The sequence below is a fragment of the Polypterus senegalus genome, chromosome 4, assembly GCF_016835505.1.
Source record: "Polypterus senegalus isolate Bchr_013 chromosome 4, ASM1683550v1, whole genome shotgun sequence".
Lineage (NCBI taxonomy): Eukaryota > Metazoa > Chordata > Cladistia > Polypteriformes > Polypteridae > Polypterus > Polypterus senegalus.
In genome coordinates, this window is record NC_053157.1 from 24,313,132 (window position 1) to 24,330,004 (window position 16,873).

Sequence of the window (16,873 nt, forward strand, 5' to 3'; positions counted from 1 at the left end):
CTACCTGTCAAGTTAGACTCAAACCAATTTAAGACCCTGCCAGAGAGGTCCACCTATTAACTAAGGCGATTTCTAAGAATATTGTGATCAATGGTATCATATGTGGCACTCAGATCTAAGAGGATGAGAACAGATAAACGGCCTCTGTCTGCATTTACCCGCAAGTCATTTACTATTTTAACGAGTGCCGTTTCTGTGCTGTGATTTGTTCTAAAACTCAACTGTTTATTGAATTGAATGTTTGTTGAATGTTTATTCAGGAGATCGTTTAGCTGCATAATCACTACCTTTTCTAAGATTTTACTTAAGAAAGGCAGGTTAGAAATACAGTAGGTCTAAAATTTTCAAAAGCAGAGGAGTCGAGATTATTTTTCTTGAGCAGGTGTTTAACAACAGCAGTGTTAAGATAGTCTGGGAAGACCCCCTTATCTAATGACGAGTTTACTATGTCAAGAATATTGTCAATTAGCACACTGGATCCTTCTTAGAAGAAACTTGTTGGTATCGGGGTCAAGGACGCAGGTGGAGGGTCACAGTTGAGAAATTATTCTATATAAATCAGGTAAATCTATCCTGATGAAAGAATTTAATTTGTTTAAAATGGAGTACCAGGGTTTAAGAGGATCAGTATTGGGGAGATGTACTATATTATTTCTAATATTATTCATTTTGTGATTAAAAAATATAGCAAAAGCCCCACAAGTTTCACTGGAAGTTTTATGGAGGCATTCCATTGAGTGACCTGGGTTTATCAGACGATCAATTGTAGAGAATAAAACTCTAGATTACTAGCATTGTTATTTATTATTTTAGAGAAATAGCACCACCTCTCAAGACTGACTATGTTCTTGTGTTCTGTTATTTTAGCCTTCAGTATCTTAAAGTGGATAATCAGTTTAGTTTTTCTCCATTTACACTCAGCTCTCCGGCATGTTTTCTTAAGATCAGACACTCTTTGGGTCTTCCATGGTGTAACAGTGCTGGAGGATTTTTTAACTGTCTTTTCAGGAGTAGCTATGTCAACGGCAGCTCTCATTTTAGTATTAAAATTTTCCACCTTACTATTTGCATTATTCTCACTAGTGTAGTAAGCACTACAAACAGACAGTTTGCTTAAAATGTTTGTAAACTTTGAAACTGCAGATGAATAAAACAAAATGTTTTTTAAGAAAATGTTTCTCATAAAGTTTTTCTGTCGTTATTTCTATATTAACTAGTAAGAGAAAATAGTCTGAGAAAGAAATATCAACGATCTGCCTCACATCAACGTTTAGTCCTTAAGTAATCACTAAATCCAAAATGTGCCCTCATTTGTGTGTTGGCTGACTTAACGTGCTGGCTCAAATCAAAAGAGCCCAGGAGGTTCATGAGTATATAAGATTATAAAGTCAGAATATTTTTATTTTAATCTATACTAATAAAAGGCAAAGCCCTCACTCACTCACTCACTCACTGACTCATCACTAATTCTCCAACTTCCCGTGTGGGTGGAAGGCTGAAATTTGGCAGGTTCATTCCTTACAGCTTCCTTACAAAAGTTGGTCAGGTTTCATTTCGAAATTCTACGCGTAATGGTCATAACTGGAAGCTGTTTTTCTCCATTTACTGTAATGGAGATGAGCTTGAACGCCGTGGGGGCGGAGGAAGACCTCCAAAAGCGCTGAAGAAAACATGCATTATATAATTGAGAAGGCAGCGAAACAATAAGAAGCGGCGAAAGTGACATATACAACCATATTCATGAGTTCTGCTACTGAAACAAAGCACGATGTAAACCTACACTTTAAATTAAGTTCATAGACAGGCTGCCGCTGGCGTTTGTAATTTAATGCCTGCCCATATAAGGCCGTCCGTCAGCGCAATCCAATAGCAAACTGCCACGGGTAAATATTCACGGGTGAAGGACTGTGCTTATGGAGAGGAAGATGAGATGGTCAGGGTGGTGTTTGACACAAACTCAGCGAAACTGCGAGAGAAGTGCCAGGACTAAGGTAACATTAAATACAGCCATGGACATAGCACGAGATGGCACCAGCACAGCTGGGAACCCTTGATGCATGTACACCGAAGGCTCACGTGAACTGACGCAGTGCACAGATAAAAAGCAACAGTTCCAAAGAGCTGAACAAAACCAATTACACAATTGAAAAGGCAGCAAAAATATGAAGGATACATATAAACATATTCATAAATGCTGCTACTGTGGAAACAAAGCACACGGTGGAAAAAGTCAATGTCCCGCTAAAGGAAGGCAATGTAAAAAAACCTGTGCATGCAGTGTGTCAGGTCTCAGATAAAGAAGAAGACGAGCTGTTTATTGATGCAGTAAGAAACGAATCGATGAATGAAACCTGTCATCTTTACAACGATTGACAAACACGGAATGTAACTTGAACACAACACATCCTACAAAACGAACCTGATTGAAAGAAATAATGATAATCAAATCCTTGATGACAGCAACACTCATAACACTCACAAAACAATCACTGTATATTGACAATCATGTTACGTTATTTTTAAAATGTTCCCTTTTCTTTTCATAGCTTTTTAACACACTACTTCTCATGCGATACGCGGGTATATATATATGTATATATATATAACCCGATCTACATACTCGAATAATGGATACTTTATTCGCCATCAATGATTGTTTTGGTAAAGCCATACTCAGTGTATTCATTAGATGAATGGTAAAAAAGTAAGAGCGAGGGGAGGATGACTTATTGAGGCATGCAGGCAAAACCACAATAGCACGCTGGGCTCGATGTACAACAAAAAATTTTTCTTTTCAAGTTCTATTTAGTCCATATGTGTCAAACTAAAGGGCGGGCCACATCTGGCCGCGTGTAATTATATCCGCCCGAGATCATTTTATATACTGTATTATTGTTATTAATGGCCCGGTATATGAAGCGCTGGTAACACAATAAACTACAGATCCCATAATGCAGCGCTTCAGCTGCCTTGCCAACACTTACGCGTTAATCAAGTCTAGCTTATGATACTGCAAGTTATTGCGAAGCTAGCCCACACGATGCCGAAGAGAAAAGTTGATTCTGAAAATAGAGCCTTTAAAAACGATAGGAGGCTGAGTATATGTTTACTGACATTGCCGGTAAACCCCGTGTCTCATTTGTGGAGCTAATGTGGCTGTAATTCCATCCATCCATTTTCTAACCCGCTGAATCGAATACAGGGTCACGGGGTCTGCTGGAGCCAATCCCAGCCAACACAGGGCACAAGGCAGGAACCAATCCTGGGCAGGGTGCCAACCCACCGCAGGTGGCTGTAATTACAGAATTTAATCTTTACAACGACTAACAAACACAGAATGTAACTTGAACACAACACATCGTACAAATACGACCCTGATTGAAACAAATAATGATAATCGAATCCTTGATCACAGCAACACTCACAAAACAATTACTGTATATTGACAATCATGTTATGTTATTTTTAAAATGTTCCCTTTTCTTTTTCATAGCTTCTTTAACACACTACTCTCCGCTGAATATATATATATATACCCCGATCTACATACTCTCAAATAGATAAGCCACACACCGTGGCGCAATTGTAGAGGCTTCGCCTCTATCGCCTACATCCGAGGTTTGATTCCCGAGAGGGGATGTACTGAGTATGTACGCGTGCTTCCCGATTCATTTTACCCTCGCATCTCCTTGGTTTGAGACGTATGAAAAAATATGCGGTTAACGCAGAATCATGTTACGTTATTTTTAAAATCTTTCCTATTCTTAGCACAAGCACAGCTGAGAAGCTTCGATGCATGTACTCCATAACAAAAAATAACGCATTTAATCACACATTCAATTCCAAGCAAAGGGGAACTTTTGTCAATGCATGATTTCCTGGTACATCGATTACACTGATGCACACATCACAGCTACAAAAATGTTACACTCGAAATGAAGCGCGTTCCTACGACTGATCGGAGGAAAATTTAATTTCAAAAAACTACCCGAGCGAAGCCTTGATAAAAGCATGGTTTTGTGCACACTGAAAAGCAAGCAAAATTAGATGCATTACAGAAAGCGGACTTTGTGGCTCTTACTGGAGATCATTGAACTTCCGTGACCGTTAGTAATTCTAATTACATCTAATTACAAAATGTTCAATGATCACACTGTTTTAGCTTAATGTACAAAATAATTTTGGCTAAGGTTACTCAGAGTTTAAAGATTAAGTTGGTCAAATTACCTTTTATGTTTCTGACTTATTTTTTAAGAAGAAAAACTGCACTTTATGTTGAAATTTTGGTTATTATTATTTAAAGACAATACCATTCTGAAAATGTACTTAAAGTACTTAAACTACCACTTTATTTTTAAGTCTGCCCAATTTTAACCAGGGATGATATTTTTGTTTCTGTTTTGAATTCAAATGCAGTTTAAAAGCATTTTTTTTTCCAGAAATTAAAAGAGCTTGAGTTTACAATATTCATGTCTATTATTTGATTCTCTCGCCCACTAAAACCCTTTTAAATTAAAAAAACACATTTGCGATTTGGGGCAAATTTACGTGCGATTACATACGATTAATCAAGATTAATTCTTACACAGCCTCTAATTAATTGGATTCATTTTTTTAATCGAGTCCCACCCCTAATATATATATGTAGATATATATGTAGATTTGTATATATATGTGTATATACAGTATATATGTAGATATGTATATGTGTATATATGTATATACATGTGTATATGTATATATATGTGTGTGTGTGTGTATATATATATATATATATATACCAGCAACACTCATGACAATGACAAAACAATTATATTGTCAATTATGTTACGTTATTATTAAAATGTTTCCTTTTCTTTTTACTCTGCTGCCAAACGCGGGTATTTTTATATGTATATATATATATATATATATATATATATATAGAGAGAGAGAGAGAGAGAGAGATGTGACAACAACACTCATATCAATGACAAAACAATTACATTAACAATCATGTTACGTTATTTTTAAAATATTTGCTTTTCTTTTTCATACCTTCTTTAACACACTACTTCTCTGCGGCGAAGCGTGGGTATTCTGCTAGTTTCCTGATAAAATGTGAATTATATATCGTAAATAGTTCTTTACATAATATGTTTATTGTGTTATGAAAGGAGGGATGCATGGTGGATGGTGCGGGGCATAGGGAAGAAGCTGTTTGCATGATGCCCTGTCATACATTTTTTTGTGTTTTTTTTGTTTCTGGAAAGTTCTGTTTTGTCCCAGCATGCCTCTGAGCTGATATCTTTCCAACACAGCACAGAGTAGGACAGATTCCAATTGGTTGCACATGTTTATCTTCTGTGCTCTTCAGTCATCGGGACAGATAGGGTGAAGCGTTTAAAAGTGTGGGCTCACTTTAGTAAACATAGTGATAAGGCAGCTAAATGCAATATATGTATAAAGGTAGTTCCATATAAAGGAGGTGACACTAGCATCCACATGAACCACTTACAAGTACAACATTATATAAATGTGAAGAAGTGTAGCTACTGAATTGTACTCATTGTAGTTTCCAGCTCCGAGTTGGAATTAGACAAACTGAAAATGTGACTGTCTTGACATCGTCAAGTCAAGGTAACACTCGTTATCATTATGTAAGTAGGTCTGTAGTTTTTCACTCAGGACATGTGAGCGTTGGTTTTTATTTGTGTTCAGACAGCGTCAGTCAGCAGATAGCAGAATTCAGATACCCAAGTACATGCTGTTCTCCATGGATAAATGACAAAGGAAAAAACAGCACAATGTCACAGAGCTGTTTCAAAGTTTATTGTGAAAGATTTACAGCTCTTCACCACAGTGGAGTCGAGTTGGTTTAGGTATGCACAGCATAGCATAAATCGCTAACTGCTAGGTATTTATTTGAAGTCTGAACTGAACTGTCCTGACAACCAGGGATAAGTTAATTTTAAACCATAATAAGGTATGCAAAAACAAACAAAATTAGGTATCTCAGTTGTGAAAAAGTTTTAATTTTTTTCAACTGTAGGGAGATGACAGCAGCCTTTAGCCCCAGTTAACACCCCTCTTCAAGAGACACGTCATCTAACATCCTCAAACCAGCTTGGTCCTCAGTGAGCTTGCCAGTGTTTCAAAAGTAGCCATAAGCACTCATGGGTGGATAAGTATCGCACCAAACCATTATATCACAGTTACTCTTCACTATGTAAATGAAGGACAACTGGGACAGAACGTTCTAAAGACCCAGGTAGTGGACAAATCTCAGAGTGCTCTTATTGTGACAGAGGGGATAGAAGAAGTCCTTGTAGAATTTGGTGTAAGGGAGAAGGTTGTAGCCATAACAGTAGAAAATGCTGCAAATATGGACCTGGCTGAGCTCCAAATCATAAAGCTTGGATGCTTTGTGCACACTCTCAGCCTTGAAGCACAAAAGGACTATACCATCCAAAACATCTCTGAGTCGGCAGCAAGGATCTGGGATGCCATTGTGTGGATCAAGAGATCATCCATCATGAAGACCTTGTTCCTGAAGAAGCAACATATCCTGGGTAAGAAACTAAACTTCATTGTTTCATTATCCTTCAGGCAGGACTTTGTTTGAATTGACTTGTTTGACAATGAGGTTCTTTATATGTTTCAGGCCTGGATGTGAGGACAAGCTGGAACTCTCTGTTTCTCATGGTGGAAAGATTTATGGAACAGTATCTAGCCATGCAGGCATCCTTCTTAGACCTAAAAGGCTCATGAGAGACAGGTTAGAGACACTAGATTAGATTTCACAATTAAAGAACTGGTAGATTTTAATGAATAGTCTAAGCAAACATAATATATGGCTTAGTTAGTGCATTAAACTAAAATTAGTTCATGTCAACATGATGAATATTCATATCTTATGTGAATAAGGCGCTATATAGGCGCCCGACCTGGCACAGATTCACACTGAGGCACGTACTCAATAAACAAAGCTTTATTTTTCTCTTCAACCGTAGGGCATGTCTTCCCCATGTCCCACAGGCCCAACACAGTCCCAAACCACTTCAACTCAACACAACCCAACCCAACCCAAATCAGTTCTTCCTCTGGTGGCACCACCGCTCCTTTCAGGCAACCTTGTCCTCTTCCTCCCGATTCTGGCTCCTGAGTAGTGGCTGCAGGCTCTTTTTGTAGCCCTCCCAGAAGTGCTCCAGGTGGTAATTGGCCTAATTAGGCTGCACTTCTGGGTGTGGCTGCATTCTATCCCACAGAGGCTCGTTAAGCCATGCAGCTCCTCCAGTCGGTGGCCATGGAGCCCAACAGGTCTGAGTCCTGAAGTTCCACGCCTGTGGCCCCGATGTAACCCAGGAGGGCTGGCAGAAAGCATTCCGGGGAACGCAGAGTGCATCCCATGACTGCTCCCCCAGATCCAGTGTTGAAGGGGTGTCCCGGCCGGGCATGGGGGACATTGAGTCCGAATGGGCCATGTTCCGTGCCTCTATTGTTGAGGCGGCTGACCGGAGCTGTGGCCGTAAGGTGGTCGGTGCCTGTCGCGGCGGCAATCCCCAAACCAGTTGGTGGACACCGCGTGAGGGATGCCGTCAAGCTGAAGAAGGAGTCCTATAGGACCTTTGGTCCTGTGGGTCTCTGGAGGCAGCTGAGTAGGTACCGCAGGCCAAGCGGAATGCGGCTTCGGTTGTTGCTGAGGCAAAAACTCGGGCATGGGAGGAGTTTGGAGAGGCCATGGAGAATGACTTTCGGACGGCTTCGAGGAGATTCTGGTCCACCGTCCGGCATCTCAGGAAGGGGAAGCAGTGCAGTGTCAACACTTTATATGGTGGGGATGGTGCGCTGCTGACCTCGACTCGGGACGTTGTGGGTCGGTGGGGGGAGTACTTCGAAGACCTCCTCAATCCCACTAACATGCCTTCCAATGAGGAAGCAGAGCCTGGGGACTCTGAGGTGGGCTCTCCCATCTCTGGGACTGAAGTCACCGAGGTGGTCAAAAAACTCCTTGGTGGCAGGGCCCCAGGGGTGGATGAGATACGCCCGGAGTTCCTTAAGGCTCTGGATGTTGTAGGACTGTCTTTGTTGACACGTCTCTGCAACATCGCATGGACATCAGGGACAGTGCCTCTGGATTGGCAGAGCGGGATGTTGATCCTCCTCTTTAAAAAGGGGGACCGGAGGGTGTGTTCCAACTATAGAGGGATCACACTCCTCAGCCTCCCTGGAAAAGTCTATTCGGGGGTCTGAGAGGAGGGTCCGTCGGATAGTCGAACCTCGGGGAATCCTGTGGGGGGTGCTCCGGGAGTATGGGGTACCGGACCCCCTGATAAGAGCTGTTCGGTCCCTGTACAACCGGTGTCAGAGCTTGGTCCGCATTGCCGGCAGTAAGTCGAACCCGTTTCCAGTGAGAGTTGGACTCCGCCAGGGCTGCCCTTTGTCACAGATTCTGTTCATAACTTTTATGGACAGAATTTCTAGGCGCAGCCAGGGTGTTGAAGGGGTCCGGTTTGGTGGACTCAGGATTGGGTCACTGCTTTTGCAGATGATGTTGTCCTGTTTGCTTCATCAGGCCGTGATCTTAAGCTCTCTCTGGAGCAGTTCGTAGCTGAGTGTGAAGCGGCTGGGATCAGAATCAGCACCTCCAAATCCGAGACCATGGTCCTCAGCCGGAAAAGGTTGGAATGCTCTCTCAGGGTTGGGGGAGAGATCCTGCCCCAAGTGGAGGAGTTTAAGTATCTCGGGGTCTTGTTCACGAGTGAGGGAAGAATGGATCGTGAGATTGACAGGCGGATCGGTGCGGCGTCCACAGTGATGCGGGCTCTGCATCGGTCTGTCGTGGTGAAAAAGGAGCTGAGCCATAAGGCAAAGCTCTCAATTTACCAGTCGATCTACGCTCCTACCCTCACCTATGGTCATGAGCTATGGGTAGTGACCGAAAGAACGAGATCGCGAATACAAGCGGCTGAAATGAGTTTCCTCCGCAGGGTGTCTGGGCTTTCACTTAAAGATAGGGTGAGAAGCTCAGTCATCCGGGAGGGGCTCAGAGTAGAGCCGCTGCTCCTCCGCATCGAGAGGAGTCAGATGAGGTGGCTCGGGTATCTGATCAGGATGCCTCCTGGACGCCTCCCTGGTGAGGGGTTCCGGGCACGTCCAACCGGGAGGAGGCCCCGGGGAAGACACAGGACACGCTGGAGGGACTATGTCTCCCGGCTGGCCTGGGAACGCCTTGGGATTCTCCCGGAAGAGCTGGAAGAAGTGGCGGGAGAGGGAAGTCTGGGCTTCTCTGCTTAAGCTGCTGCCCCCACGACCCAACCTCGGATAAGCGGAAGAGGATGGATGGATGGAAGATCTCAGATTCTCCCCAAGAAAGTCTCCATGCTCATTTTCTTAAACAAAAACATTTGTTACATTTTTTTGGTGGGTCAAATACTGTAATATAGGAGAAATGCTTTCCTCTCCATTGTGTTAAAAAATCTTTATGCTTTTTGGACATTGTCCATGTACATTGTAATCCATTTCTGTAGTTATTTGGTAATTTGTCATGTTTAAAGTTTAGCTTCTGGTGGTGAAGCAGCACTACAGGAATATAGGAAACAAACTTTTTATTTTTACAAAAAAGTTATAATAAAGGAACTGTTGAATCTCTTCACTTCGTGTCATGTTTTTATTTTTTGCATCACATTATGGAGAGTAGCATCAATAAGAGTATCAATAAGCAGTGTTGATATCTGAATCAATAAAATCCTAATGATACCCATTACTATTTGTTAATAAAAAAATTATTAAATACTTATTACTTTATTAGGGGAAATAATACTTTTTAATTATTTTATTAAATATAAATTGCTTTAGCAATACACTATTTTTTCTAATTTTGTATTTTATTTGAAATATTTGCCAATCAATTTCAAAAAAAGTTTCAAGCAAGACAGAACTCCATAATAGTGACTAAGAAGTTGTCTTTTTTTAATGAGAAGTGTAATGTGTCCACAAGATTGATGTGACCTTACTAAATAAGTATAATCCTGGAATGTTTATATCAAAGTTGTCTGCTTGGGTCACAAGTTAGCAAATGAGAGAAGGTTAAACAGCGCTTCTAATTAAGGCCCCATCCACACAAGTGCAATTCCATTTAAAAACGCAAACATTTGCCTCTTTTGTCAGGTTTCATTTACACTATCATGACATTTTCAACTGATGAAAACAAATACTTCTAAAAATGCTTTCCAGAGCCGAGGCAGTGCTTCAGTGTGGATGGTTGACAATGAAGATTTTTGAAAATGCTGACTGCATCATGATCTGGTTGGTTTGTGCTTATTATGTAGGTCTTCCCGGATTCTGCTCATTACAACGTCTCACTCCCTGACTGGTCACCCTTCACAGAAGAGCAACATATTTCAAAATAGCTACCATATAGAAAAGTTACTTACCATGGTGCTTGTTGTGCTGCTTCCCTGAATGCATCCATTTTGTACAGTGTGAAAGTCAAATAATTTACTAGTCGCTACACTTGTGTGATAAATCCCGTTGCCGGTGTCGTTACCATTGTAGTAAAAATTTCAGAGCCCTTTGAAAATCAGATTTTAAATAAGTCAGTTGTCAATGTTAATTACTTAAACTTAATTCAAGTCACCCAGTGCCAAAGGCATCACAGCAGCGTCATAACATTATTGAGCTTCCTCCATGTTTTAAAGTAGAGGTTGCATATTTTTTTAATGTGTTGTCGTCTGTGGACAAAGTGCTGTGCCTTAACATAAAGCTCTAGTTTAGTTTTATCTGGTCTGAGGACATTGTCCCAGAAGATTTGTGACTTGTCAAGATGCATTTTAGAAAACTCCAGTCTGGTTTTTTTGTGTCTGTCTTTCAGAAGTGGGGTCTTTCTGATTTTCTACCGTGGAGCCCACTTTCATTCAGATACTGATGACTGAGCAACTTGAAAGTGTTGTGCTTTAAACATGGAAGTCAGCCTGAACCTGTCTTGATTTTTTTCTTGGTTCATTCTCCAACTATCCTTCTGTTCAGCATGTCAGTTTTCCTCTCATGGCCAGGGAGTTTGGCTACAGTCCCATGGACCTGGAGTTCAATTTCTCCTATTTTTGTGTTTGAATTCAGCATAGTCACCCTACATTTTGTCTGTTTAGGATGAAACCTTGTTACTTTTCCATTTTTACATAAATTAAGGAAAAGTTAAGTTAAGACACCCATAATACCAATTAGTGTAAACAGTTAGCTTGAGATATCACTACAATCTAATTACCGTACACGCTCACGTATAAGTCGGGCCTTGAAACCCAAAAACTCAATCATAAAATCTGACCCCAACTTATATTCCTGTTCAAAAATGTGACCCATAATTTTTATTTTTTGCATCTTCTTCCTTCTTCCAATCTCTCATCAGTTTCTCATACACCAATTACCAGTATCAGTTACCAATTTCTTTTGCTACTTCAATGACATTTAATTTAAAACCAGCTTCATATTTTCTTCTGATCGAACGCTCCATCGTAGATAAGGGATGCTCTTAAAATAAAGGTGTATGAGGGTGTGAGATACAAAAACACAAAACAGTGCAAACATTGCTTCAAAATAGTTTGAATATTACCATGTGGTCACGTAGGCAGTGTGCTCCATGGTTACTCTCTCAGGTGGACGGTAGCCTATCATAATCTCTTGGACCAACAGCGTGAGTTTTCTGCATTTGACTTACACGACTTACATTATAAAATAAGAGAAATTACACAGTAAAATCAAGCCCGACTTATCCAAGGGGAACTTAAACATGAGTATATGCAGTACATCTTTTAACTTGAAAGAATCCCAATAATTTTGTCTATGTTATTTTCATTTGTTTTATTTTGTGAAAATAATATGTTAAGTCCTAAATCAAATTTCAAATAAAGAATGGTGGATGCCAATTATTTTCGTCAGTTTCAAGTTATTCTATAGCAAATTATGAATCTTTTTTAAATACCAGAAGGGCATCAATAGTTTTAGGCGCACCTTTAGAGGACACATACCACAAAAGAGATGGTAACTGAGATATGACCTGTTAAACCAGTGTGGTCTACTGGTTCTAACTGTACCAACATCAGCTAATCAACAGCACATCCTAGCACTCCATTGAATGAGTGTGTCCATGGACTTGGTTCCTGCCTTGTGCTCAATTTTACCAAAACTTGGTTCCCTGAAGTCCTGAAACTGGACGAAGTATGTTTTGTAAACAGATGAATATACACATTTCAGGAATAAATGTGTTAAAACCTTAAATACCATGGGTCAGTTATAGTGTGCTCTCAGGATGATCCCATGCTGATCTGCTCTTATTATGTATTTACAGTGATATGACTAACTTTCGAGTTTATTGCTGTTGCAGTGTGCTTCAGTGCTGCAGAGTAGCAGCAGACCAAGACTAAGAATAAACGCAGTTGCAGTTGCATTGAACGTCTTGGAGTCAGTAAAGGGGAAAAAAGTTGCATACTAACTTATGAGCAGGTTCAACAGACTTAGTATGAAAAAGCACCAATATGCCATTGAGAAAAAATGGAAATCATATTTTTAATTTATATTTTGACTGAATTATAGTGTGATACTGATTCAAATATATTTAACTGAAAACCATGGAAAAACTTATATTGTGCAGTATAATAAACATATTGTGCAGTATAATAAACAGAAAAATACAGATCAGAATATGTTTAGCCATTAATCTTCTGTAAAAACACAGAGAGTGTGCATCCCTAATTAAAAAATCTCTTGTCTGTTGGTAGCGAAAGTGTGCATAGAGATTCTGCCAGTTTCTTCCGTGCTGTATTCTGTGCTATGCATTACATAGAGCTTGTGATCTACTGTGAAGTTTGTACTGCGATGAGACAGCCTCCAGCCTGTGACTAGGTATTCTTTATGCTTTGGTGACTGTTGGAATAATCTGGTTATTAGGAAAAACTGGGCACATAATGCATTACAAGTACCACCTCATCTGTATTATCTACGTAAATGTAAAATGAGTTACAGAGAGGCAATTATTCTTCTCATGTACCTCTCATTGTCATTAATTTACATATAAGGATTTTAGGACCTTATCATACACTTGATGTGAATAATGTTTGTAATAATGACAGCTACACTCATTTCGATCTAATGTAGCTTAACTTTATTTATATAGCACAATTTCATACAAATAATGTGGCTCAAAGTGCTTTACATGATGAAGAGAAAAAAAGACAAAGTAAGAATTAAAATAAGAGAACACTAATTAACATAGAATAAATGTAAAGTCTGATGGCCAGGGAGGACAGAAACAACAAAAATAAAAAACTCCAGATGGCTGGAGAAAAAATTTAATTTGCAGGGGTTTCAGGCCATGAGACCTCCCAGCCCAGCATTCTACCTAACATAAATGATCAGTCCTTTTTTCCTGAGATCTGTACTTTATTATTAAGAGTTGGTGAGACCTAAATTACCGGCATGCAGCTGTTAATGGCAATAAGTTGGCCACCTGAGCAAACTAAGGAGAATCACAAGACTAGCTACAGACTAATTAAACCTGAGATTGATCTTATTCCATCCACTATGCACTGAGACAGCACTTAGACCTGAAGATCATCTCCTCTTAGTACCGTACCACTTAGCCTGCTCTGGATCCACTTTTAGTACGGTATTATCTCTGTTTCACTGCAACTGACTCCATTTGGCCAGACTTTAATAGAAACACAAAATGACCAAAGTTGAATAAATTACCCAGCAGACATTTACATGTTTTTTTTTTCGGCTAACTATTTGTATTTTCTTTTCTTTTAGGGTGATGGTGGAGGTCCGCTAATATGTAATGAGATTTACACAGGTATTGCTTCATTTGGTGTTGAGTGCGGGAAGAAGAACTTTCCAGGAGTCTACACTCGCCTCACTGATGATTATCTAGATTGGATCAAGGCTGTAACAGAATACTGAATGATTTTGCTGTTGTTGTGTTTCAATCGCAGGGAATGTTTCTTTTTTGTTTATGCAACAGATTTTAGAGTGGCAAAATAATTTTCATTGAACATAATTAAACAGTATTTTACACTGCTGCACTCATATTCTTCAGTGACACGATCTATTTTGCTTCACATCGACACACAAACTGTCACATGGAGCTTAAATGGACAAACATCATTCTCTATAAGCTGTAGATCATCATGCCTAAGAATTAAGTCAAGCATATATTTATTTAGGCAAAAAAAAAAAACAATAAAATTTGAAAGGTATAAAAATGAAAATGTAAAGGTATAAATGTATGTAAAGGTATAAATATATAGGTATAAAAATGAAAAAATGTTTTTAAAGAATACTGAAAAGTTAAAATAAAACTAAACATTAGGCATGAGATCATACACTTATTCAATTTATAATGTGATTGAGGCTTCACAATTATGTAATACCATTTGTGCCACAATAAACTGACAATTATGAAATAAATAATTGCATGCAAAAGTACAGCTATATTCATATGTATTTATAAATGATCCAATAAATTGTGAAAAAATCTTAAGCAAATAACAGTTATCTAACAATTTTGAAAAGTCATCTAATTATTATGTAATATAATGTCATTATTTTGTCATTATTACAGGTTTTAATTCACCATGGCCTTATTATGAAAGGCATCTTTAATTCCACAATGTGACTTTTCTGAACGGCACATTTCCGAATGACTCCATTAAAGCCAGCGCTATTTATTTCACAATCCCTCTTTTCATGATGGTTTCTTCACTTGTCAATCAAGACCAATGGGCTGAACCTTTTCCTACTGGCTAATCCATCCATCCATCCATTTTCTAACCCGCTGAATCCGAATACAGGGTCACAGGGGTCCGCCGGAGCCAATCCCAGCCAACACAGGGCACAAGGCAGGAACCAATCCTTAGCGGGTTGCCAACCCACCGCAGGACACACACAAACACACCCACACACCAAGCACACACTAGGGCCAATTTAGAATCGCCAATCTACCTAACCTGCATGTCTTCGGATTGTGGGAGGAAACCGGAGTGCCCGGAGGAAACCCATGCAGACACGGGGAGAACATGCAAACTCCACGCAGGGAGGACCCGGGAAGCAAACCCGGGTCTCCTAACTGCGAGGCAGCAGCGCTACCACTGCGCCTTGCTAATCCTCTGCTGTCCATTACTTTTGTTTGGTATAGCTGGTAGACTACCAAAGATCTTTTAGTGCTACGTGTATCTTTCTCACATTTAAAGTGGCAAAACAATGAGGCAGTAAATGTTTTGCTAGTTAGTTTTACATTCAAAATTTACGAAGGGAGTTTAACATATTGTAACTACTAAGCCATGGGTGCGTTTATTAAAATGATAAATAACTAAGGATTATAAGTCTAATGACTTCACGGTTCATACTGCTAAACTATATGGGTACATGCCTGGTAAATGAAGGCCAACTGCTAGTCACATGCTGTTCCCCATCCTTAATGTAATACTGTGTGGTGTAGCTGTGATCGCCCTTTCACTGTCATTCTGTCTCTCCCTCTCTTTCACTCGCCCCGATTCAGTAAGAACAACCCACTATCTTCCCTCTGAAAGTCTCTACCTATCATCTTGAATGTTCTCTAGGCTTGTGGGATGCAGGGGCTCCCTCTCTGTTCCCACTTATGGGTTACTGCCAGTCAAGCATCTAGCATCTATGGCAAGGTGCCACCAATCTGAAGAGCATTCTGTCAGCCACAACATGATGCAATTTTAAGATAAATTGATGAAAAATATTTATGTTGATAAATGAATTCTGGGTAGTTTAATGTGTCTGCACAGAAGGGCATCAGGAAATATCCATCCATTCATCCATTATCCAACCCGCTATATCCTAACTACAGGGTCACAGGGGTTTGCTGGAGCCAATCCCAGCTAACACAGGGTGCAAGGCAGGAACCAAACCCTGGGCACCAGCCCACCACAGCATCAGGAAATATGTCATGTGGAATTTCCAGCCTTGGACATTTAACATTAATATGTGCCTATCTATTTGCGGATACAGTGCTCAGTCAACCTTAAACTACTAATGACTTCTTCAGAAATGTCAACATTTTGAAGAGCACTTTTATGTCTGAGTATTTTCAATATGTTCTCTCAAATAGTAGTGACAGTGCTAAAAAACCTTTGGTAGCCTACTGTGTACAATCAGTGAAAAGTAATCAACAGCAAAGGATTAACCAATAGGAACAAGTTACACTAGGTGGTCTTTGACAAGTATGATTAACTAGTAACCGAACCATTAAGGAAAAAAAAAAACAATGGGAAGGTCGTTGCAGAAGATTTTGGGTAGAGATGCCCACCAACCAATAATGTGAACTTCAGAAAATGGCACCACTCATCAGTCATCAGTGAACAAACATGATGCCATGGTAAAGCACAAAAATATTTCAACTTTTTAGGAACACCTACAAAAAACAAATAGTCATATGCCATACTGGGTTCCCATCAGAGGAGCACTGCCAGCTTTCAAGCTGGGAGACAAAAAGTTCACTCGTCCTTTTTTCCATCCATTATTTGATCCTCCTGACTGGGACAGAAACAGAACCATTAAGAAAAAAAACAAAACAATGGGAAATAAATAAAAGAGCCATTTGGAAATGTGGCATTCAGAAATGGCACAATGTGAAATAACAATAGTCTTTAAAAATAAGGCCATTATGAAACAAAACCCATAATAATAATAATAAAATGATGATTTTTGCATTTCATAATAGATGCTTTAATTTGATTGTGCATTTTTTCCACAATTTATATACTCATTTATAAGTATCTCTGTACATTTGCATGCAATTGTCTATTTCATTAAAACATTAGGACATTACAACAATCTAGATGAGAACAGGCTATTCAGCCCGAAAACGCTCGAC

The 16,873-nt window shown here is 39.6% G+C and overlaps 1 protein-coding gene across 2 annotated transcripts in view; it reads left to right on the forward strand.

Annotated features, from left to right (window-relative positions):
- The window catches only part of LOC120527191 (granzyme A-like), a 30,022-nt gene extending 15,488 nt beyond the window's left edge, over nucleotides 1–14,534 (forward strand). For both annotated transcript variants that reach the window (XM_039750346.1, XM_039750347.1), the window contains exon 6: nucleotides 13,783–14,534. In XM_039750346.1, coding sequence (XP_039606280.1) covers nucleotides 13,783–13,932 — 150 coding nt within the window. In that variant the 3' untranslated portion in view covers nucleotides 13,933–14,534. The remainder of the gene's footprint in view (nucleotides 1–13,782) is intronic.
- Nucleotides 14,535–16,873: the final 2,339 nt, after the last annotated feature.